This window comes from Furipterus horrens, unplaced genomic scaffold, assembly GCF_987537825.1.
Source record: "Furipterus horrens unplaced genomic scaffold, mFurHor1.1.pri manual_scaffold_7, whole genome shotgun sequence".
NCBI classification, from domain to species: Eukaryota; Metazoa; Chordata; class Mammalia; order Chiroptera; family Furipteridae; genus Furipterus; species Furipterus horrens.
The window spans coordinates 112,230,441-112,256,263 of NW_028327177.1; the positions used below are offsets into that span (position 1 = coordinate 112,230,441).

At 36.5% G+C, this 25,823-nt stretch overlaps 1 protein-coding gene across 2 annotated transcripts in view; it reads right to left on the reverse strand.

Moving 5' to 3' along the window:
• Positions 1–25,823, reverse strand: part of PPP2R3A (protein phosphatase 2 regulatory subunit B''alpha) — a 108,459-nt gene that overhangs the window by 55,997 nt on the left and 26,639 nt on the right. For both annotated transcript variants that reach the window (XM_090284298.1, XM_090284299.1), the window contains exons 3-6: positions 23,612–23,715; positions 17,970–18,072; positions 6,764–6,838; positions 243–329 (exon numbers count right to left, since the gene is read on the reverse strand). In XM_090284298.1, the coding sequence (XP_090140424.1) occupies positions 243–329; positions 6,764–6,838; positions 17,970–18,072; positions 23,612–23,715 (369 nt within the window). The remainder of the gene's footprint in view (positions 1–242; positions 330–6,763; positions 6,839–17,969; positions 18,073–23,611; positions 23,716–25,823) is intronic.

Sequence of the window (25,823 nt, forward strand, 5' to 3'; positions counted from 1 at the left end):
TTATACATTTCTGTGATATTTTTCAAGTCAGGTATGGCTGTGCACTTTCTCTTTTGCTCTGCAGTGCATGTGTTGATGTAAAAATCCCTTGTTCCCCTCAACACATCCCAAGTACCTGGTAAATAACTTAATTATTAAAAGTGTGACAGAGCTTTGCATACAGCAAGCAGTCAAATATTTTTTAAATGAAGTAAGAATATTATTTAAATTGCTTCTAATACGTGAATTCCAATAAGGCATACTTGCAAAAAGTTGCTTTTTCTTATCTCTGTTGAAGTAATTTTTCCACTCCAAGATCTGTTCACTGTGTAGAATATTCTCTGAATAACCTGGTTCCAAAGGAAAACAAAACCAAATAAAAATATTAAAGATATCAATTACTTTTCCAAAGACCACTATGCTGTATGTCACATCCCAGATCTTATTTTATAACTGGAAGTTTGTACTTCTGGATTCCCCTCACCCATTTCTCCCTGCCTCTGGCAACCACCAATCTGTTCTCTATTCCATGAGCTTGCTTTTTTTTAAAGATTCCACATACAAGTTAGATCATATAGTATTTGTTCTTCTCTTCTGACTTATTTCACTCAGCACAATGCCATCAAGTTTCGTTAATGTTGTCACAAATGGCAAGATTTTGCTCTTTTTTGTTTTGGCTGAATAATATTCCATGTTGTGGAATTTTCTTCATCCATTGATGGATACTTAAATTGTTTACATATCTTGGCTACTGTAAATAATTCTACAAATAACACGAGGTGCATATATCTTTTTGAGTTAAGTGTTTTCATTTTCTTCAGCTAAATACCCAAGAGTGGAATTGCCGGATCATATGGTAGTTCTATTTTTAATGTTCGGGGAACCTCCATACCGTGTTCCATAGTGTACCAGTTTACATTCCCACCAACAGTGCAGAAGGGGTCCCTTTTCTCCATATCCTCTCCAACACTTGTTATTTCTTATCTTTTTGATAACAGCCAGGTGTGAGGTGATATCTCATTGTGGTTTTGAGTTGCATTTCCCTGATGATTAGTGATGCTAAGCAGCTTTTCATGTACCCACTGTCTGTATGTCTTCCTTGGAAAATTGCCTGATAAATTAATGAGGTTGCAAAGTTTTATAACAAAGACTTTTGTGACAGAAACATATGGGTTGGATTTATAGCTAGTTGAATAACTCTGCTCAGAGTTTTGAATAGCAGCTGGATGCCCACCCAAGAAAGGTCTCTAATCAATATTTCACATAAAGCAGTATTGTTGTCTGATTTATAGACTGAATATAAAATGTGCAGAAAACATAAAACAAAGAAGGGTAAATATATTCTAAATTATTGTGAAAGATACTAATGCACTAATGTACTAATGTTTACTCTTGAAGAAAAATAAGACTCTAGTGTAGCTGTGACCATGCTCTGAATGGCTGACTGTCAGGTGGAAGAAGCTGACTTTTCTGTGTTGTACTAGAGGGCAGAGCTAGAACTATTGGATATAAATGCCCTTAAACTGAAATGCTTCAATGTAAAGAGGTGTTTCCTACAAATAGCTCTATGAAGCAGTGGGTTATATGAAGAAGTGAGGTTTCTTATCACTACAATTATTTAGGCAGAAGTTGTCAGGATTCCTGCATTAGTTGGGAGCTGGCACTATCCGGCTTCTAATTTCCCAACTAGCCCCAATCCTTCTAACTCTGACTGAGGTGCTTCAGGGAAGAATGTGTCTTATTTAACACTGTATTCTTAGCACTAGCCTGGCAGAACTTCATATAAAAAAGCTGGAGGACTTTTTGCATAGGAATTAAATATATATAAAAATAAGCATTAAGAATATCATGTATCACAGTTCCATGTTCCTTCTCTCAAGTTAAAGTCAATTTTGATACATGCTATTACACCAAATTTTCCTTTGTTGAATATTATTAGACTTTTGTGCTTAGTTCTTGATTTTGAGTATAAATTTATCTTAAAGTCTAAGTCTCCTTTCTCTATAAATTTTATATTTATATACTCCTAAAATATTTTATATTACTTATGGAAATACTGTGTCACATTTAAAATTATAAACTTTTAATATGCATTTTTGTTTCTTATTTTATTATTTTCTTGTTCAATTTTTTGGTTTTGACAGAATTTTCCAGATTTGTAAATGGCTCTGGCTGGTGTGGCTCAGTGGATAGAGCACTGGCCTGCGAACCAAATGGCCTCCAGTTTGATTACCAGTCAGGGCACAAGCCGGGGTTGCAGGCCATGTCCCCCGTTGGGGGCATGTGAGAGGCAACCACACATCAATGCTTCTCTCCCTCTCTCCCTTCAGCCTTCTCTAAAAATAAATAAACAAAATCTTAAAAAATAAAAAGATTTGCAAATGTTTAGACTGTTATACATTTTCTCTTTTACCCTCTTCTAACCTACGTATCTAATACTATACAAAAATGTACCTGTATTCCATTTTCCATTGCCTAAATCTCCTTATTTAGTGGCCCTACTTCATCAGCACATTTATCGGTTTTCACTTTACTGATTCAGCATTTTAGCTTACTGAGGTAAGGTCACCATCTAGTGGTAAGAGCATGTAGCTCCTGGTTCTACATTACATTTTTTCTCTTTTTTGGTCTACCACTCTTAGGGAAACAAAAAATAAATGATTTACATTTAGAAAAATAGAACAAAACTTTAAAATTAATGATACTAATTGTTTATGGCCAGTGACAGAAATGATATTTGACAATTTTTCACCAAGAGATCCTTAGTCAATTTGATAGGTAATTCGAATCATAAGTCAGTTTCCTTTCTTTTTCTTTAACTCTATAGAATTAGAAATCTCTAATTCACAATCACAGGTCACCAGAAATCAAAGTAAGTGTTTGGTGAATCTGTCAGATAGTTTTTGAGGAGTGGATTGAATGCAGACACAAATTACAGAGAGATTGCTCTGTAATTTGAAAGCAGATGAACATACTTAAATGCTATAAGTCTGGCTCTTCTACTTGGTGGGAAGTTGTGAATTGATTCCTGATTCACTCTGGTTAATATGGCTCTGAGAAGTATTTCTCCATGGTCTCCTGCAGAATTTGGACTTAAAAAAATCTATTTAATAAAAATCAGTTTTTTCTCTGTCAAGAGGAAAAATTCTGAAGGGGAAAGAGGCCAGCTGTTAGTGATGAGCAGTCTCCACCACAGTTTAAGTCATCTCAGGAAATATCAGTACCTTGTCCTCAACAATTAAAATCCTGGCATTTCATCCAGAAATGACGAATTCAGGTCAATCAAGACACTGAATACATCATTAAGACACCATCTGGGCAAGCCACAGAAATATCTTTTTATTGCCAGCACCAATGTCATAAAGAAGTATTTTCAATCTCATCACTTATTTTAAAAACTCATGTGAGCACGTCTTTCCTTAAAAGTCAGCATATGCCAGTTAGGATAAGCAGTCTTATTCACAGGCAATTTCTTTGCACAGCATGCAAAACTGCAAGCTCAAGGGCTACAATTTGCTAGTATTTCCAATTTCTATTTTCATTTTCATTCAATAGTAAGTGGCTTATTCCTCCACTGCCAACTCTTCTCTAGAAATAAAGGAGAATATGAAGTGATATTAGGTGCAATCTCTTATTTGGGTAGTGATGTCCTTATTTGCTGTACGCATGGTTGGTGCTCTCTTTCCAGGCTAAAAACAGCCATAAAATAGTTAAACTCTTTTCTGTCTATAGCATAGGCTTTCAGTGATAAGTAGAAAATAAAAGTTACCCAACCTTTCTTCATCATGTATGTGCCACATAAGCTGATGTTTGAGTCATACTTTGTAAGCAGTTTCTTCCAAACATAAAATGAAATAACTGAATTAACTCTAGCATGCAAACAAAATATACAGGGTGGGGCATAAGTGGGTTTACAGTTGTGAGTACATGAAAGTTTATCCTTGTACTATTTATTAATTATTGTATTATTTTCCATATGAACAACTGTAAACCTACTTTTGCTCCACCCTGTATTAACTGTTCTATACTGTGTGCCACTGACATTGTATAACACCCAATAAAGTCATATGATAAATTAATTTTGCTTTTTCTGAGGTATCTGTCATTAATTCTAAGGCTGATCTTTGTAAATACATGGGAAGTAGTGTGATCTCATCTGTCTTTGCCATCAGCAGAGTAGAGAATTATGCCTCTCTAATGACAAAATGAATTAATTTCATACTAGAAAGCTTATTTTGTATTTGCTTTAGAAAAACTCACTGTTCTCTGAAATAATGTAAACGTTTCAATGATTTCATGTCATTATTTGTCCAACTTTCAAAAGGCACTAGAGAGAAAAGATAAACAGTCCAATAAAATTTTGTTTCCAGATATTCACTGGGATACTTTTTATTTGCACTTTTCTTTTGTGGATGGTAGTAGATTACCCCAACAGCATATCCACTTATCTCAGTACATGCAGATTCATGTTTTATCTTCTCAACTGGATCTTGCTTACTATTTGTGTTGGGATGTTGTTTTGGGTTGCTCCATTATCATTATTTCATCATAAATACTTTACACTTTAATGACGACCTTTGAATAATGGATTAATTTTTGTGAGTTGGGATAAAGCAGTATAATACTAAGAATTAAGTATAAATTTTAAAAAGGTAAGTAATAATATAGAAATGCCATGAATATATCCTGCAGAAATAATTGTATCCTGTTAATTGACCAATGTAGTTCATTTTGTTCAACAATTAACACAACAGAACTCCTCAGAAAATGTGAATTATATGTGAACATAAGTATTTCATGGTTTTTCGCTCTGAAATCATAAAAATTCCTTGGGCCCACCTGTTAGATGACCATAGGCCATCATATTTAAATACCAAGCTAGAAAGTGCAGAGAAACAGAATTTATCTCTATTTTACAATTCTGTTCTTTAACATCTTTTCTAAGAATAAATTTCAATAAAAGGTCCTCTATAAAGAGCATTTTCTGAATTGGCAGAAAACTGGACTAAATTATTTCAAAGATCTTTTATAAATTATGCTATTAATACAACCCAAGTTTATAGAACTGTCAACTATTAATTAGAACCCAATAATTCCCTTTGGGATTGGAGACAGAGTTAATATGTAAAATTCTTAAGCATGAATAATTTCACTATTCACTCAATATATGTTTACTGTTCATTTGTTATGTGCCAGGCACAATTCTAGGTATTGGAGATACAGCAGTGAAAATATAAAGAAGTTCCAGATGGACAATGAACAAATAAAAAAATTAAATATCAGATGATATAAGAGCTAAGAAGAAAAAGCAGAAAAAAGTAAGAGAGAGTGCAAGGGGAGGGGGCAGATGGAGAAGAGTGAGGAAGGCAGAGAATGATCAGGAAGGCCACAATAATAAAGAAAATATCTGAGCACATATCTGGATGAAGTGAGGGAGCGAGTTGTGGAAATCTATAGGATGGACATTCACAGCAGAGGAAAGAATAAGAACAAAGCATGTGAGGCAGAAGGTGGGTTTGATATATTTCAGAAACAGTGAGGAGGCCATAGTGGCTGAAGCAGACTGAGCAGGCAGCAAAGTGGCAACAGACAGGATCAGAGAGTAGAGGATGAGAGGGTGTGTAGAGGGGATTATGGAGAGTCTTGGCAAGGACTTTGGCTTTTATTCTGAGTGAGAAGGGAAACCACTGGAGGGTTTCAGCAGAGGAATGACATGATCTGACTTACATTTTCAAAGGACAGCTCTGCTTTGTGAAGACTAGACTGTAGGGCAATGAGGGTGTAAGAAGGGAGACCAATTGTAATTAATCAAGGTGAGAAAGAAGGGTGATTGGGCCCATGTGATTGGGGTGGAGGTAATTTAATATAGTGCTGTGGTTAACAGGCAAAAATAACTTCTGAGACCGTCGAAGATGACAATGAGACCTTTTGGTTTAAAGTCTCAAAGTTTTATGAGATGAAAACCAATGTAAAAGCAAAGAATGAAGTTCCTATAGGAGGAAAAAAACTCAGCAATGGTCTGTAACTCAACAGAACCCAACAAATCCATGGCTAACAAAAAGTAGCCTAAGAATGAGAGGGTCTTCCTCAGAGAAGACAGCCCTATTTAATGGGGGATCTGAGCAAAGGCAAGGGCCAGCTCACGTGAGTTGAGTGTGGCTGTGAATGAGAGGTGTGTGTGGGGCTCACCTTTGGAATTCCTCAAAAGATCATCTAGGGGCTAGAACAGAGAATGCTTGACGTGGCTGCTGTGTGAATGGCAGGCCCCTGTGCTCTCACTCATAATTCATATCCTCCCATTGACTGATCAAATGAGGCTGTACATGAGAAATGGAATGAGAGACCACCTCACAAAAAAGGAGACTGTGATTATGTTATTTTAATTCTTACATGATTTGTTTTCTGATTACACGCAAGCTATTTCTTAATACCAAGTCCATGCCTAACTTTGAGGTACTACTTATGCATCTTTTTCTGGGGAAGACTTGAAAATTCTTTCCAGTATTATATGAAATGCCAAAGATCAACTGGGCACCAATACTTATGACATAGCAAAAGGTCTACTTCATAAGACCAGAGAGAATAAATATATTACTTTACTTTTTGTATACAAGAGACCTCTTAAGCATTGGGTACATATTAGAAGGGAAATATAAATAATTAATTCAACTTTACTGCACCTTCCTGCCACATAAAATAATCATTATAGCCCGTTTACCTTTTGTATAAGAATCTGAAAGCCTGGTTATTAAGTTATATTAAGACAAAAGAGGACTCAGCTTACCGTGGTGATGTAGCGGGAGTGGAATTCTGGAGCATCTTTCAGGAAAGTGAGGCCAGGGTGTGTATCTACCACATCCTGAAAAAGAACAAAGCCAAAACTACATTAAGCATACAAAAAAATCCCACTAAAATGCCTACAGAATTTTTTTCCTTCCTGTAGAATACGCTGCCAGTTGAGCAAACTTGCTATTTTAGAATATTAAACAATGAACTTATAATTAATACTTTATTAAATTCAAATTTTATCACAAGCATACTTATGTGCGCTTTTCAGTATGCATAATACATTGCAACAAAAAGTTAAAATATAATTTAGCTATATTTGGTGATTTGTGAATCAAATATTTTAGAGGTATGTACTGTAATATATCAAGAATGTTAGGGAAATTCATCCCACAGATCTTGGTAGAGGTTGCTAAATGAAATTTACCCAGAAAGGACGATAGAGACAAGGCGACTGGAATGATTCTTTCTCAACGTAGAGACAAAAGAAATTTTGAAAGAAAAAAATAGTGATGTAGCCAAGTAGCTTAAAATCTATGAGGTGTGAGCCTGCTAATGTCCATCAAAATAACCATATGGAAAAATTGGTATTCAATTTAGAATGTGGTTTAATTTATTTTAAAATCCAATAATCTTATTTTCATGGATTACCATTAGAATATTAAAACCCTGAAATACTGTTTTTATTTTCTAATCAGATTTTTAAAGCACTTTGGATGAGCCTAGAGAACCTAGTAGAGATAATTACTGTTAATGTAATAACTGAAGGCAACAGCAATGCTAACACAGAAATGATCTATTAACTAGCCAGTCATCAGTTGACAGACATCAGTTCTTTCTGTTTCTTCAGACAATTTAGCTATGCATACCTATCAACAGAGTCTAAAACCAATGGACCTTTACTATTTCTTTAACTTTTTATTTGGAAATAATTGTATCTTTCTATTTTTTATTTTTTAAAGATTTTATTTATTTATTTGTAGAGAGAGGAGAAGGGAGGGGCAGAAACATCCATGTGAGAGAGAAACGTTGATTGGTTGCCTCTTGCACACATCAGATCAGAGACCAAACCTGTAACTTAGGCATGTGCCCTGCCTAGGAACTGAACCGTCAACCTTTCGCTTTGCATGACAATGCCCAACCAACTGAGAGCCACACTAGGTCAGGGCTATTTGGAAATGATTTTAGACTTATAGAAAAGTTGCAATAGAGAGAAATTCCCTATGACTTTCTCCTAGCTTGCTAATGGTAACAACTTACAAGCCATAGAACAATTACCAAAACTAGGAAATGAACATTTATACAATATAGTTCTTATTCAGATTTTACCCACTTTTCCCTTAATGTCTTTTCTGTTCCAGGATCCTACACTGCATTTAGTTCCTTTTTTTTTAACCTGGATTCAAGATTTTTATTTTTATTTTTTACTATATTTTATTGCTTGTTATTACAGTTGTCCCCACTTTTCCCCTCTTTGTCTCCCTCCACCTGGTACCCACTTCCCTCCAGCAATTCCCCCTTTAGTTCATGTCCATGGGTCATGCATATTAAATTCTTTGGCTTCTCCCTTTCCTATACTATTCTTAACATCCCCAGATCTATTTTGTACCTATCAATTATGCTTTTTAATCCCTGTACTTTCCCCCCATTCTTCCCTTTCCCCCTCCCAGCTGATAACCCTCCAAATGATCTCCATACCTATGGTGCTGTTCCTGTTCTGGTTGTTTGCTTTGTTTGTTTGCTTTAGATTCAGTTGTTGATAGTTGTGAATTTGTTGCCTTTTTAATGTTCATAGTTTAAAAAAATATGTTATATACTTACTTTTAGAGAGAAGGGAAAGGAGGGAAGAGAGAGGGAGAGAAACATCGATGTGTGAAACATCAATCAGTTGCCTCTCACGCGCCCCCAGCTGGGAACCTGGTCCTCAACCCAGGCATGTGCCCTAACCAGGAACTGAACCAGCAACTTTTTGGTCTGCAGGCTGAAGCTCAATCCACACCAGCCAGGGCTTAAATGTTCATGCTTTTGATCCTGTTCTTTTTTTAAAATAAGTCCCTTTAAAATTTCATGTAACAATGGCTTGGTGATGATGAATTTCTTCAGCTTTACCTTGTCTGGGAAGCACTTTATCTGCCCTTCCATTCTAAATGATAACTTTGCTGGATCGAGTAATCTAGGTTGTAGGTCCTTGCTTTTCATTACTTTTAATACTTCTTGCCAGGCCCTTCTTGCTTGCAAAGTTTCTTTTGAGAAATCAGCTGATACTCTTTGGGTACTCCTTTGTAGGTAACTCTCTGCATTTCCCTTGCTGCTTTTTAAAATTCTCTCTTTATATTTTGCTTTTGACATTTTAATTATAATGTGTCTTGGTGTGGTCTTCTTTGGGTCCAACTTGTTTGGGACTCTGGACTTCCTGGACTTGTATGTCTATTTCCTTCATCAAATAAGGGAAGGTTTCTTTCACTATTTTTTTTCAAATAAGTTTTCAATTTCTTGCTCTTCCTCTGCTCCTTCTGGCATCCCTATGATTCAGATGTTGGTATGTTTGGAGGTGTTCCAGAGTGTTCTTATTCTACCCTCGTTTTTTTGAATTCTTGTTTCTTTTTTCTGTTCTGGTTGAATGTTTATTTCTTCCTTATGTCCCACATCATTGATTTGAATCCCACTTCCTTCACCTCACTGTTAGTACCCTGTAGATTTTTTTAAATTTCACCTAGTGTAGCCTTCATTGCTTCCTTTATGTTGTTGTCATAACCAATGAATTCTCTGAGCATCCTTATCACCAGTGTTTTGAACTGCATCTGACAGGTTGGCTATTTTGTTTCATTGAATTCTTTTTCTGGGGTTTTGTTCTGTTCTTTCATTTGGGCCATATTTCTTAGTCTCCTCAATTTGGCAGCCTCCCTGTGTTTGTTTACATGTATTTGGTAGAGCTGCTCTGACTCCTGGTAAAAGGCACCCATAAATTGTGTGGGGTGGAGCCTTAGGGAATTGCCAGGGTGGGGCAACCCGCTTCACTGTTTTGTGGCTCTGGGGGTGAGGGGAGGGCTCAGAAAGAGGACTGCCATTAATGCCTGGCTTCTGAGCGTTTGCCTGGCACTTACTCTGTTTACAGTCACTTCACCCTCTCCCCATATGCAACTGGCGCCCTCCCAGCTGTTGCCCTGGTGTTGAATCCCAGGGTGGGTGGGTTTTCATACATTTTAAGACCATGCAGGACCTTTAAGAAAAGTTTTCTGAAAACCTGGCAGTTTCTTCTGCCACCCTAACTCCCACTGATTTTTACAGCCAGAAGTTATGGGGATTTATCTTCTTGGTGCTGGACCCCTGGGCTGTGCAGTCTGGCCTGCGGCTGGTATCGCTCAGTCCCAAGGTATCCCTCCTGATTTTTATCTACCACTCGTGAATGTGGGACCACCCATGCCCATTACACCACAACCACCACCTTTCCGTGCCACTATGCATTTCCTCGCCTCTCTACCCCTCCTACCTGTCTGGATGAATGTGACTTCTTTAAATCCTTGGTTGTTGGCCTTCCATACAGTTTGATGTTCTGACAGTTCTGGGTGTTATTTGAGATTCAGCTGTAATTCCTTTGTGTGGTTATGTGAGGAGGTGAAGCGTGTCTACCTATGCCTCCACCTTGACTGGAAGTCCTGCATTTAGTTATTGTGTCTCAGTGGTCTCTCCTAATTTGTGACAGCTCCACAGACTTTCCATGTATTTCATGATTTTGACACCTTTAATGAGTTCTGGTCAGTTATTCTGTAGAAGTCTCTCTATGTGGTTCTGTCTGGTCTCTCATGGTTAGATTTAAGTGACACTTTCCACAGGTACACCACAGAAGTGGTGTTGTGTCCTTTTGAGTCATATAAGAAGTATGTAATACTGATGTCTTGTATCTTGTGGTGTTAAGTTTGAACACACTTGATTGAAGTGATGTCTTCTGGGTTTGCCACTAGAAAGTTATTTTTTCCACTTAATAATTGATAAATGTCATGGGGGGGATTGTTTGAGACTGTCAGATCCTATTACTCTGCAAATTTTTGCCCACTGATTTTAGTAGCCATTGGTGGAATGTGGCTGTGACATTTATATTTTATTTTTTATCTAATAGTGATTATATATTTCTCTCATTCCTTCTACATTTGTTAGCTGGAATTCTTCCACAAGGAAGAGCTGTCCCTTCTCTCTCATGTACTTATTTGTTCAATTTGTATTAGTAAAGATTCATGGGTATTTATTTTATTCTATGGATTACCCAATACTATTATTATTTATTTTGTTGCTCAAACTGATAATAGCTTTGGCATTTGGGAACTCTATCAGGCAGGTTCCTCTGTCCTCTTGATATGTCCCATCTGGTATCACAAGATGGTCCAGGGTCATCTTATATTTTCTTTGCTCCAGTCCTGGAATCAATGTTTTCTCCAAGTAGCCTTGGTTCATTTTATTGTAGGATGGTATTTAGAAACCAAATGTGGATGCAGGTGTGCTTATTACTACTAGGGTGTCATTGCTTTTGGGCCTTCTTAGCAAGCAGAGCCAGGAATATATGTATGTATACAATCTATGCATACACATATACTTGTTTTTTCTATATCTATTTTTATATATTAAAACTATGTAATAATACAGATAACTCTGATTTCAATCCAATACCACAAGATTCATTCTAGTTTCCTCTTTCCTTTGCAACTTACAGAATTGCCAACCCATACCGCATTGAGAGAGAAATTTCCTAACTAGAGTACAATATTTACAGTATTTGTGTATAGTTCCTTTTGTCATTAGTCTTACAGTATCCAGTTAAAATACTGTTTTCCAAGATTATTTAGGTTAGTTCTTTCCTTTTCTTTCTTTATCTTCTTTAATTTGGTTATGTTATTCATGTGTAATACAGTTAAGTTCATTTGTTATTGTTTATATTTTATTTGGGTCTTTTTTTCACCAGGTCCTTGTTGATTTTAATTCCTTATTAATTTCTTGGAGGGAAAGTATGCAAAACACTACTATGGTTCTAAGAATCAAAGCTAATGTAGAATTGACATCTTAACAATATCAAGTCTTATCTCTCCATTTTCATAAATTTTCTTTAATTTCTCTCAGCAATATTTTGCTATTTTCAATGTATAGGTCATACACTTCTCTTGTCAGATTCATGTCTAAATATTTAATATCTTGGAGTAGTATTATAAATGGTATTTTAAAATTTTCAACTTCCAATTGTTTGTTGCTACTATAGCTAGAAAACTGATTTTTGTATGTTGATCATATATCTGTAACCTTGCTAAACTCACTTCTTAAATACATCTTTAGCAAAATTTTGGTATGCTGCATTTTTATTTCATTCAGTTCAAAATACTCCCTAATTTTCCTTTTGATTTCTTCTCTGACCCATAAATTATTTAGAAGTATTATTTAGTTATTAAATATTTGAGAATTTTTCACAAATGTGTTAGTTCTAATTTAATTCCATTATGGTCAGAGAACATACTTATGAGTTGAATATTTAAAATGTATTGAGATTTGTTCTATGGCACAGAATATGCTCTATCTTGGTAAATATTCTGTGTCCATGGTAAAATAACTGTTATTCTGCTGTTGTTGGGTAAAGTGTAATATAAATATCAACTAGGTCAGGCTGCTTGATAGTATTGTGAAAGCGTTCTATATCCTTACTGATTTTCTATTTGTTTAATTTATTTTTGAGAGCACAGGTCGGTTATTAGATTCATAAGCATTTAGAATTGTTATAATCTGAATTGATCCTTTTATTATTCCCCAGCAATCATTTTTGCTCTAAACGTTTTACGTGATATTAATAGAGCCACTCAGCTTCCTCCCTCCCTCCTTCCCCTCCTTTCTTCCTTCTCACCTCCCTCTCTTGTTCCCTCCCTCCCCCTCTCTCTTTCTGTACAGTACAGAGGTCTTTTATTTTTTTACACTTCTCACACCATTAATTCATAGGGAATGAGGTCCAGCAGCTCAGGCTCCCATCCATTTGTTCTCACAAAATGTGCTTCTCTGTGTGGAGCAGGCTGGCGCTTCAGTTGAACACAGGTACCTTTCTCTTTGGCTTCCTTCTTTTTCTGATCATTTCCGTCACATGTTTCAGGAAGCTATCCCAGATCTTAAGTGTGCTTAATATGCTCAATATGTATATTAATTCTCTTGGCAAAAATCTTGCCCTTAACTTGTTTACAACACTGCACACTATAAATGCTGGGTGACATTGTAGACTCTTCCAGTTTTGCCTGGTAACATCTGTGGGTCATTCCTTTTTGAACAGTGTCTGCTCCCTTGATGTCTACAATATAATTTTTCTCGTAGATTTGCATGTATGTGGACAAAGGAACACCTACATGTTTTCTATAAGGCCTAGAGAACATACAGCTCTTTTTCTTTGTGTTAGTCATTTTGGTGAAATACTGGAAGATGGTGGTTCCAGCTGAAAGGCCTAGCTTTTTTTTCTTTTTGTGGCAAAAAAACACATAACATAAAATTCATCCTCCCAACAATTCCAAGTATACAGTACAATACTTGTCAACAACTTGCGTGCTGTTGTGCAACAGTTCTCCAGATACTCTCAACCCCAGTCCTGCATGACTGAAACTCTATACCCACAAAAAAACTCCCCACCTCACCCTCCCCATAGCCCCTGGCAACTACCATTCTTCTTTCTATCTCCAAGAGTTGGACTACTTCAGATACCCCATATAAGTGTTATCACACAGTACTTATCTTTTTGTGACTGGTTTGCTTCATTTAGCATAATGTCCTCGAGGGATGTCCATGTTGTTGCATGTAACAGAATTTCCTTTTTTTAAAAAGGCTAAATAATATTTTATTGTATATATTTACCACATTTCCTTTACCCTTTAATCCACTGTGGATATTTTAGCTTGCTTCCACCTCTTGGTTACTGTGAATAATGCTGTAATGAACATGGCAATGCAAATATCTCTGAGGTTATTTTTTTCAATTTTTTGGGTCATACACCCAGAAGTGACATTGCTGGTTCTACTTCTAATTTATTAAGGAACATTCCATACTACTCTCTATAGTGGCTGTACCATTTTACATTACCATACAGTGCACAAGTGTCCCAATTTCCCACATCCTCATCAATAGTTGTTTTCTGCTTTAAAAAAAAAAAAAAAAAGCCATCCTAATGAGTGTGAGGTGATGCTTCATTATGGTTTTGACTTGCATTCCCCTGCTTATTTGGTGATGTCGAACACCTTTTCATATGCTTCTTAGATATTTTATCTTTTCTGGAGAAATGTCTATTCAAATCCTTTGCCCATTTTAAAATCAGGTTATTATCATTATTTTTGTTGTTAATATCGAATCATAAGAGTTCTTTATATATTCTCAATATTAACCCCTTATCCAATATGTTTGCAAATATTTTTTTCTGCTTTTTACTGTGTTGACTGTTTCCTTTGCTGTGCAGAAGTTTTTAAGCTTGATGTAGTCCCATCTGTCTATTTTTGTTTTTGTTGCCTATGCTTCTCTACCATGTCCATAAAATCATTGCTGAATCCAGTGTAATGAAGCTTTTCCCTTGTGTGTTCTTCTAGGTGTTTTATAGTTTCAAGTCTTATTGAGGTCTTTAATCCATTTTGAGTTATTTCTTGTATATAGTATAAGAGTCTAACTTATTTCTTTTGCATGTGGATATCCAGTTTTCCGAACATCATTTTTTGAAGAGACTATCTTTTCCCCACTGTGTACTCCTGGCACCCATGTTGAAGATATCTGACCATATAGGCAAGAATTTATTTCTGAGATCTCTATTCTGTTCCACAGGTCTATATGTCTGTCATTATGCCAGTAACATACTATTTTGTTGCTGTGGCTTTGTAATATGTTTTGAAGTCAGAAAGTATAATGTTTCCAGTTTTGTTCTCATTTCTGCTGGTGATGAATTCTTTTATTTTTTCTATGTCTAAAAAAATCTTTAATTCACCTTCATTTTTGAAAGATATTTTCACTGTGTATATAGTATTCTAGGTTGCAGGTTATTTTCTTTCAGTACTTTAAAAATGTTGCTCTGCTGTCTTCCGACTTGGACTGTTTCCAACATGAAACCTGCTGTCATCTTTATCTTTGTTCCACTCTGTGAAATATGACTATTTTCTATGGCTGCTTTTCAGACTTTATTACTGGTTTTGAGCCATTTTATTGTGATGTGCCTTGATGTAGTTTTCTTTGTGTCTCTTGTGTTTTGGGCATATAGAGCATCTTGGGTTTTTAAGTTTATAGTTTTTATCAAGTATAGACAAATCTGAGCCACTATCTCTTGAAATAATTTTTCTGTTCCCTTGAAATGCATTCCAGTACTCTTCACTTGCCATCCTGGGACTTCAGTGCTTCTCTGGATTGAATCCATGTTTTCCTAGATCTCATACATTCCTCTTTCCTGGTTTGCTTAATTTGCTGCTGTATATACTAGAGTATTCTCCCCTTATCTGTAAGAGATATGTTCTAAGACCCCACAGTGGATGCCTAAAACCATGGATAGTACCAAACCCTGTATTATACCATGTTTTCCCCTAAACATACATACCTATGATTAAGTTCAACTTATAAATTAGGCACAGTAATAGATTAACAAAGATAATTAATAATAAAATAGAACAATTATCATAATATACTGTAATAAGTTTTCTGCTATGCAAATAAAAGTTATGTGAGTGGCTTTGGGACTATATTAATTAAAATAAGGGTTATATGAACACAAGTACTGTGATAGCATGACAACTGATCTAATAACCAAGATGGCTACTAAGTGACTAATGGGGCCAGTAGCATATACAGTGTGGATACACCAAACACACTGAACAAAGGTATGATTCATATCCAGGCAAGATGGCACAAGATTTCATCATGCTACTCAGAACAGCCTGCAATTTAAAACTTATGAATTGTTTATTTCTGGAATTTGCCATTTAGTATTTTCAGACTGTGGTTGAACATGTTTAACTGAAACTTTGGAAAGCAAAACCACAAGTAAAAAGGAGGGACAACTGTAAACCTCAAAGAAAATAGGAGACAGATTTCCTGAGTTTTTAAATATCTTTATTGTAACCTCATATTCGACTGATAGTTTGGCAGGACATAGAAATCTGAGTTCAAATCCACTTCCCCAGAGTTGCCAATGAAAATCTAACACCACACCAATTCTTGTTCCTATTAAGGTGATCTTCTCTCTCTGGAAGCATTTAGTATCTTCTCTTCCTCAGTGTTTTTCTAAAATTTCAAGAGGACATGTTTATGTATGCCTTTTTAAAATTCACTGTGCTTGGCACTCAGTGGCTCCTTTCAACCGAAAGACTTGTGTTCTGTACTTGATTCTGTGGGCAGTGACTAGAGGGAGCATGAGAGGCTGGGGTGGGAGGCAGGGTCATATTCTGTTTCTGATCAGCCACTGGTTACACAGGTGTGTTGTGTTTTCCCCAGGAGGAAAACAAGAATTCCAAAATTTCCAGTGGGTACCTATTGGGTAGACCCACTCTATCACTCCAATCTCCCCAATTCTCTCCATCCTGTATAGAATTCTGCATTTTTTAAAAAAAATAAATTCCTTCTCTCCCTTCCCTCCTTCTTTCTTTGCAAACTCCAGTTAGTTAGATGTTGAAATTCTTGAATTGGTCCTCTATGTTTCTCTGCCTCTCTCTTTGTGTGTGCGGTGCATGTATGCACATGCTGCCAGAAATATCCTTAACTTTAGTTTCCAGGCCTTATGTTGACAATTTTAATTTTGGTATTTACATTTTTAAATTCTAATAGCTCTTTTTTTTGTGGCAGTGTTGTGGCAGCATTCTGTTTTCATAACATTGCATTCTTATTTTATATACTCTCTCTGAATATAATTATAAAAAAATACTTTTATTTTTAGAAGTTTTAGATTTACATAAAAATAGAGAAGATAGTACAGAGTTCCTATATACTCTACACCTAGTTTCCCCTATTAACATCTTACATTAGCAACAGTCATAATTAATAAACCAATATTGATTCACTATTATTACTATTATTAAAAGCTACACTTTATTCACATTTCCTTAGTTTTTACCTAATGTATTTTATCTGTGCCAGTATCCTATCTAAAATCCCATCATGCTTCCTTAGTATTCTTATGGCTATGACAGTTTCTCAGACTTTCTTTGTTTTGATGATGTTGACAGTTTTTTTGAACATTGAATTAATTTTTTAGAGAGAGAGGAAGGGAGGGAGAAAGACAGGGAGAGAAACATTGATCGGTTGCCTCTCTCAAGCCCCCAACCGGGGACCTGGCCCGCAACTCAGGCTTGTGCCCTGACTGGGAATCAAACTGGAGACTTTTTGGTTTGCAGGCTTGTGCTCAACCCACTGAGGCACAGCAGCCAAGGGTAACCTTGACAGTTTTGAGAAGTATTGGTCAGATAATATCTAGGATACCCCTTTACTGGAATTTGTCTTAATATGCTTTATTATTTGTCAGTTTGATTATGCTTACGAGTCAGTGCCAGGTTATACTTTATATTTGGGAACCAGGTAAGGAGTCAACTGGTCAATTTTTCTACATATCAATCTTCAATGAATTTCATGCCTAATGAGCTCAGGGCTAGCAGTTTACAGCCTCTCTGGGATCCTAATGAGCAGTGTAGAGTAGAGTATCTTACTATTCCACTGCAGCCCACACACAGTCCCTCATTCTGGGCTGTGGTTCCTTAACCTGCTTCTGCTTTCTGTCTTCAAGAAATACTGAAATCTCTTGTACATTGATTTTTTTTCTCCTCTGCTTTTCCCTACCATCCCATCCACTTTTGTTTTCTTTTTTTCATTTCATATCATTTAATTCTAGGTAATTTTTAAAGTATATTTTATTATGTTGTTACAGTAGTCCTATTTTTTTCCCTTTGCTCCCCTCTGCACAGTACCCCGCTTCCCTCCAGCAATCCCACCCCCCCTTAGTTCATGACCATGGGTTATGCATATAAGTTCTTTGGCTTCACCCTTTCCTATGTTACTCTTAACTTCCCCCTGTCTGGTTTGTACCAACCAATTATGCCATGCCTATGATTCTGTTCCTATTCTCGTTTATTTAGTTGGATTTTGTTTTTATTTTTTAGATTCAATTTCATAGATTTATTTCTTTTAAGTTTCTATATTTTAAGAATAAAACCCATTTTTAAAAAAGAAATGAAAATTACCTGAAGTAAAGGGATAAAATCCTCCTGTTCTAGATAGCTGCAGCTGGGCTTTGCGAGAAGACAGATAAACTTAGAGGCATCATCATGATGAGTATTCAGCAACCTATATAAGAAACAACTGCTTAGGAAGGTTGGCTACAGTAAACATGGCTATAACATCAACAGCTGGTAATTTCAGTCTGATCTGAAAGTCATTTAGATCAAGAATCAAGTGCTTGCCTTTCAATGATTAAAGAAGGAAATTTTTCCATGCTCTTGATTTTGTCAAAGAAACATCTAAATAAAAGCTCAATAATAAATTGGTATATTATTTTTGTAGAATGGTTCTGAGGCTGAGACCACAGAGTCAACTGAACTAATGCAGGTAACACTACATTTGTAGGAGAATGTCCATTCAGGTTTAGCACAGAACACCTGGGACCAGAACTCCAGAGATACCCATCAGTCAGAAGGGACCATTATGTACCAAGAGACATAATATTCTGCTTGCCCAGACTGGCAGACATAGTTAGGGCCAGCCTCATTGGGGGCTTTTGAAATAAGACTTTGAAGGATCAGGCTTAAAAAAAAAAAAAAAGAATGCTATATTAGGATTTCGAGCTTCAAAAATTCCTCACATTCAACTAATTGCTGGACATTTCCATTTGGATTATACATTTTGATAGCAAAGTCAAAATATCAAAAAACAAATTTAAAACCTCCTTTCAAAGTGAGTTCTTTCCATGGATGTCTATTTTTGTTAATGGTGGTAACCATCCTGAGTTATCTGGGCTTGAAATTTTCAAGTCATTTTAAACTTATTTCTCATCCTTGTTCTTTACATCTAATTAGTTACCAAATTTGCTTTCCTTCCTTAATTATTTATTGAATGCTAATTGTATGTCAGGTATTGAATCTGGCCTCAAGGATACTTGGGATACAAAGAAAATAAGCAGCAGCTTTGTGCCCTCTGTGAAGCTTATAGCCTAGGGAGAGCTACACCAGTGAGGTTATACTCCTTTGTGAAAGCCAGAACAGAAATAATAAGCAGTGTCATGGAAGGACACAGGAGGGCCAGTGAGGTTCCCTAAACAGAGGAAGTAGGAAAGAAGGTTGTTGTGTGTCAAGAGGGTCACATGTACAAATGCCTGGTGTGAGAGTGCACAGGGTATTTGGGCAACTACAAGTGCTGGGGTGGTTAAGAGAAGGGGACATGAGCATGCAGGATCGGCTCCTGGAGAGCCCTCTTATGTTAGATCAAGATACCTGGACTTCAGCTTACAACATAGAAGAATTTTAACTTGGACAGTGACATGACCAGATGTGTTCTTCAGAAATATCAAGCAAAAATTCAACCCAAAGCCTGAGCATAGATACTGGCAGCAGGAGATGGAGAGAAGGGCAGATGTGGGTAAATGAAAGGATGCAGCAGTTGATAGGTGTGTGTGTGGAGCGTGGGGGAAGATGTAAAGGGGGGAGTTCCATGATGACTCCCAGGTTTCTAGCTTGGACCACTAAGTGCTTAGAATACAGGCTGGGAATACTAGAGACCTGAGGAATAGTTCCTCTAATGTTTTAGGCAACCATTCCTTCCTTTCTATTTCTGTTGCACCACCAAGTCCAGGTTTTATTATTTCATGCTGAGATTGCCAGAAGGGAAGAGGGATATTACATGCTTCACTGTTCATCCCATCTTATATAGACAGTTCTTCATTCTAAAGCACCCTTTGATTATATAATTCCCCTTTTCGAAAATGTTCAGTAGCTCTTCTCCATATGAGTAACTTTAAATGTCTATATTGGATATTTAATGCCCTCTGTAATTAAGGCTGGAGCCTGCCTATCTACCTACCGTACTACTTTGCTAAATGAAGGCTGCCAGTCTGACCCACTGTTCTCTGAGTGTTTCATGTGCATTATTGTCTCTGTGCCATTTTGCATACTGTCTTACTGTCCTAGAATACCACCCCTCCCAACGCTGCCGTCTGAGTGCTGGCTATTCTTTAAAGTCCAGCTAATAATCTACCTCTTCTAAAAAGCCTTCTCTGACAACTAAATTCCTTAGTGATCTTAGTACTATTGAATTTATACATATTATATATACCACTGTACTGTCAGCTTTCTTTGATCTCTCTGGCATCTAAAGGGCAGCAAAGTTATAGCTCTTTTTTTCCCTTAGCACCTAGCACAGCAACTTTCACATAGAAGATTCTCAAAAAATGTTTCTGATCTGACTAATAGATGTACACTTAACTGGCTTCATTTGTTATTATTAAAGCTATAGTATGATATTTATATTTATCCTCCTTATCAATCTTCAGCATGCTCAAGGCCCCCAAAGTTAAATATACATTTCAGAAAAAGATCAGTGCAGTAGGTGCTGACAGGAACAACCTCTTAGGATTGGAAAGTGGGTCAGATGATCACAATAAAAAGACAGTGAGGTCTTCAGAAAGGAGTCCTTTAAAAAGAAAGCCTAACACTACTAAATAAAACCCACACAGATGTGACAGGTGAGAGATACTCTGAAAGGGAAAAGTCAAATCAGACATGTCTTCTGCTACTAGTAGTAGAGATAAAATACAAAGAAAAGGTGAATTATGATTTTTCAGTCAATACTAGCAGCTGGTGAACTCAATATGGCAGGAGAAAGGAGGTAAACATAGCTATTCTAAACTGGTATCTTCTAGAGCTCTTAGATAAAATATTGTTTTGTTAATGGACAAATGACATGTTGACATAAAAAGGGAAGAGAGAGTAAAGCATAAAAATATTGGAACAATATTACTGACTCCATTTGAGAGAACCTATACCACAAAGCTGGTAAATCTAGGAACTCAAACAAAAAAATGTGGAGTGATGTCTTTCCCATAAAAATGTCTTCACTATAAGAAAAACATGTCAGAGTAGAAATATGAAATGGGCAGGAGAGTAGGAAAAGAAAGGAGGCAGAGGAACAAGAACCCATTAGGTATTTATCTGCAAATCACCTAGACAGGTGGATGGAAGCATCTACCCTGAAGGCATTGGGACAGGAGGGAAATTACTTCCTGTTATGCAGTGATTATTTGCATTTGAATTTTTTCCCAAATTATACAGAGCCTATTACTGGAAGTCAACACATATATGTGTATGTCAATATACTTTAATTCCATATCATTATCTGCCAGTTATTTTTTTTGTACTTGAAAGTTTAAAATACTATAGTTTGGTCCAAGTTCCTTTATGGAAAGCGTACAATTTGTAAAAATATTACAAAAACATACACATGTCTTTTTCAAGGTCAGTGTGGTTACTCAAAACATCATATTTAGTTGCTTAATCTCCAAAATAACCATTCTTGGGGTCTCCCTTAAAGCATCTGGCTTTTAAAAGGCATTTTAAGAGCTCAGAGAGGAGCTCCCGCTAGAGGGCACCCCAACCGTTTTATATCAGGCCAGAAGATTAAGCTTTATGGTAGTAGACATTCCTCTTATCTAGTCATAGAATTTTTTTCTAAATGGAAAAAAAAAAAAAGAGAGAAAGAGAGAGAGACAGTTTCTCATACTATGTAACCTCATAAGTAGTATCCTCCAGTTCCTAAAATGAAGACTTGTGCTTGCCTTTTTTCCCCTTTTGCCAAAATCTCTTTTACCTAGAGATAAATTAAAATGATTCACCTCAATAGAGGAAGGCAGTTATAGCTGCTGCTGCTGCTGCTGCTCTATCCACCAACATAAATGTCCATCCTATCTTAGTGACACAGTCTTAAGATAAAACAAGCAAATTGGTTGTTACTTTCAAGTTGGATACCAGTTTTCCTTTGCTGTAGTCAGCCTTAGGATCACAATCATAGGGTCCTAGATTATTAAAAATAACTTAAAATATAAGTAGTTACAGTTTTTTTCTCTGGCTCTAATCTTTTGCAGAATAGACTTTCTTTTTTTTTTTTTTTTTGGTCTCCTAGCTTTCTGAAAGTTTTCTCTTCAACAATCATAATTCACTTGTTGCTGTTTTCCCAGATTGTTAGATGGTTTTGCCTATAATGCTGAACTCAGTAGCTGAAGACACCTCTGAAAAATTATCTCTATTTTTTTTTTTTTTACCCCTGGTTCACACTCCAGCTGAGGTCTTTTCAGAACCTGAAAGAAGCTAGCTGAATGAAAGCTAGAAGATCTACACATTTCAAGTTCTTGAATTTTGCTACTGTTATATGCTGATTTAAAATAACAATAAAAGTAATTAATGATATACAACTAGACCACCCAGGTGAAGTCCTGACTTAAACGGTGGGGAAGAGAGGGAAACAAAGCCAACCTCCCTACTGTTCAGGTTCTAGGCTCTATTTTCTTCCTTCTCCCAGCTTCTGCCAGAAATACTCCAAGGGCAAATGCTAATGCCTTTTCTGGTTTATTCCTGGCTAATTAGTGGGTTATGGCTTTTCTTTTCTTTTCTTTTTCCCTCCTATTTCTAGCCTCCAATTAATTCCCTCTTAGGACTGCTTATCCACACATTTTAAAAACATTTGTAGATTTTAGCCAGCAGTTTTCCATTTGATATATAAGAGGTGAAACGGTGACAATGGCACTGACTTTGGAGTGTTATCCTTATGGCTTATGAGGAATAAATGATTCTCCTAAGGCTCTTTTAGTCGTTGGTAGCTGGATAACTTAGACTTACTTACTCCCTGTAACAAAATGACTAAAATCCACCTGGAAAAGGTGAATCATTTGTAACTTTTAGCTTTGGTGCTATTCTTCAAAAGAAGTTCATTAACTGGTAGTCTTATACACTCTGATTACTTTAGTTCTAATGTAATACATGAAGAACTTGGTAAATTCAATGTACTGCTAGATTTTAAAAAGTAAGAATACATTTAGTGGCCACCTACTATGTTCTTAAGAATTATACTACAAGGGGCTTTTAGGTGGCATGAAGGGATGAGAAGGCATCTGTAAGCTGAATTCTGCTGCTATTATATGTGGATTTTAAATAATGATGATGATGATGATACTACAGTTTACCAGGAAGGGAATCTCGCCCAGAAAAGGTGAGAGGAATGTATATAAAAAAAGATGATCAGATAAAATAGGTAGAAGGAGCAAGCTGTGACATGCTCCTAAAATATATAAATATATGAAGAAATAACTTCTAAAGAAGAAAGTGGGGAGAGAAGAAAGAAGAAAGTTGGGTCTGAATTCAAGAAAACTTGTAAAGATGTTAAAATCCAGGAATCTTTTGATAAATGTACTATTTGTTCCTTACCTGGAGCTTTCAAAAAGTAATGATTAAAATTTATTAGAATTCAATTATTTTAAATAAATCAACTAGATACAGTTCTAAATTAATTATATGGGAATGAAAGCTACATTTTCATGTGATACATGTGGTTTGCTCTTATGTCACTGCTACAAGAGTCAAATCCTAAGACCCAAATTTAAAAGTAAAACTAAGAAACTATCAAATAGTTATTAAAGTGGTATTTCTGAAGATCCATTTTACTGCTTAGAAACATAAGATAAAGGCTTATGAAAAGAATTTGTGTGTGGGTATAAATGGCTGAGAATCATTGAATTTTACTTGTTAAAATAAAGGGTAAAGGAAAAAATTAATGAACAAAATAAATGACCTTTATGAAGCATGTCATGAGGACCTAGCCTCAAAGAAAGTGTTCACATACTTACTTTCTCCATGTGGCAATAAAAGGCTGCGCTGACACAAATCCTGTCTTCTCTCCCCCTGCAGCCCTGAACATGGGGGCTTTCCAATAGAGAGGACAGCCACAGACCTGCGAATAAAACACAAACACAGTGTAAGCCAAGGGGCAGTGAAGAGATGACATGGCCAAAGAAAGGTCCTTTGTGGCTTTTACCCTTTATGCCACAGTGGACAAAAAGGCTTTTGGGGGGAGCAAAACTGGGACAGAGGCAAATATATCAGAGAGACACAGAGGGGAAACAAAATACAGGATTACATGTTTAATGAAGGAAATGGAAATCCATTTACTGTTTTTCCAAGTTCACTTTAGAGTGATGCTTCTTTCCCCTATCCTGACAGTTAAAAGCAACCAGTCTCCATCATATACACATCATATATTTCCTACCTTCTAGAAAGAAAAAGAACTGGCTGAATGTCATGGTTGTGTATGCCCTTCCTTCCTACAGCTGAAAGATAGTCACCTTTATTATTTGGCCACATGTGTTAATACTCTCTAGCTCTGTCTCTGGCTCTCTCCTTTGCATATTATGTTAAGCTCCAGGATCAAGAAGAACCAGAAAAGCCCCAATTGTTCAAGAAATTAGCTACCAAATCTTTTTAAATGGTTACAATTCAGATAAAAGATGAAAGGCTAAAAAAAAAAAAAAAAAGCTCTAATTTATTTCTGTATTAGTAACTACCACAAATGACTACACATTATAAAAGCCTTAGGAAGAACTGGGAACAAATAGAAAGCAACTACAATATCCTAAAAGGTAATCTTTTCTTCCTCAATAAAAAGCTCTTTCAATTAAAAAAATTCTTATATCTTATAAAAAAAGAGTTCTTACCAAATTTACTTATTTTTCCCTAGAGGAAAAATCTTAGTGATGATAGTATCTATGCATTAGCAGAGAAATAGTCTCCAAGTGTTCCAAATTTTGTATAGACATGTAAAACATATTCCGAAAACTGAAACTCTTCCAAGAGACACATCTTATTTTTAGATAATGAAATTCTTATTATTTCTATTAGGTGTAGGATCTGCTGAGCCCTCATCCTACAATGGGAAGTTTCTCCATTTGAGATGGACATGGTGTGAATACACATTAGGTTCGGGTAAAGTTGCGCCTGGTGTGAGGCCTTAGTACACGGGGGATCCCCATAGAAGCTGAAGAGTACTGAGTCTGCGATTAGTTATGCTGAGAACACTCAAGGCTGCTGGGTTCGTGTCAGAGAGGAGGATATGAAAGGTGAGATACAAGCCTAGGGAAGTAAGTACAGGGCAGAAATAATAGTGGTCAGACCATTAAAGCATGTTCTGCAAGCAGGATGGAATTTAAGCTTTCCTAAGTCCAAAGCTCAAATACCTCCACTGAGGTCAAGAATGAGGAAAGGTGTTGCTTAGCAACCAAATGGATTGTTTATTGTGTAAATTATGATTGCCAAGGTACAAAGCTCACAATTAATATACTTTGGGTTGTAAACTGTCAAATCTATTTTCCCCAATCCCAATCCTCCCTTTCATGCAGTATGCTGGCTTGCCAAGAAAATGCTCTCAGATGTTACAGGATATTGGCAACTGCTGGAAAAGCTGAAAGAATAGCCTGTATTATGAAGGTGGGGTGTAGAGCCATAAACGCAAAGTACAGGGAGAGACTGGAACTGACTTGTCAAAGTGCTTGAAACTCCCACCATTAGTCACTCATGGGTTTTTCAGAATTAGAAGGGACTAGGATTCTTCTAGCTCACCCTCGAGAAGTGGTCATCAGCCTCAGCTGAAACACTTCTAAGGGCTGTGTGCTTACCACCTCCCGTGCGGCTACTTCCACTATTAAACAACTTCTATTCCCTTGGATACAGTCTTTTCTCCACAAGACTCCTGTTAAAATGCATGTATGTCAGCTTGTAAGGAGTAATAAGTCACCGAGAGATTAACACTTAATTTACTATGACCCAAAGGCAAAATCCTAGGAAATAAGGTAGAGAAAGGATATGTTTTGAAATAGATTGGAAAGGACTGACTGATTTTGCTCACAGTAGGGTCCCCAAGTAAACAAGTGTTAGGGTATCAAGCCCTCAGAGAAAAGGCCATAGGAAAAAAATGTGAAGGGCAGTGAACTGCAAGAGCTGCAGACACTGTACGTTGACTATTAAAAAAAAAAATGCATGGCTGACCTGCATCTGCTTAAAAATGAA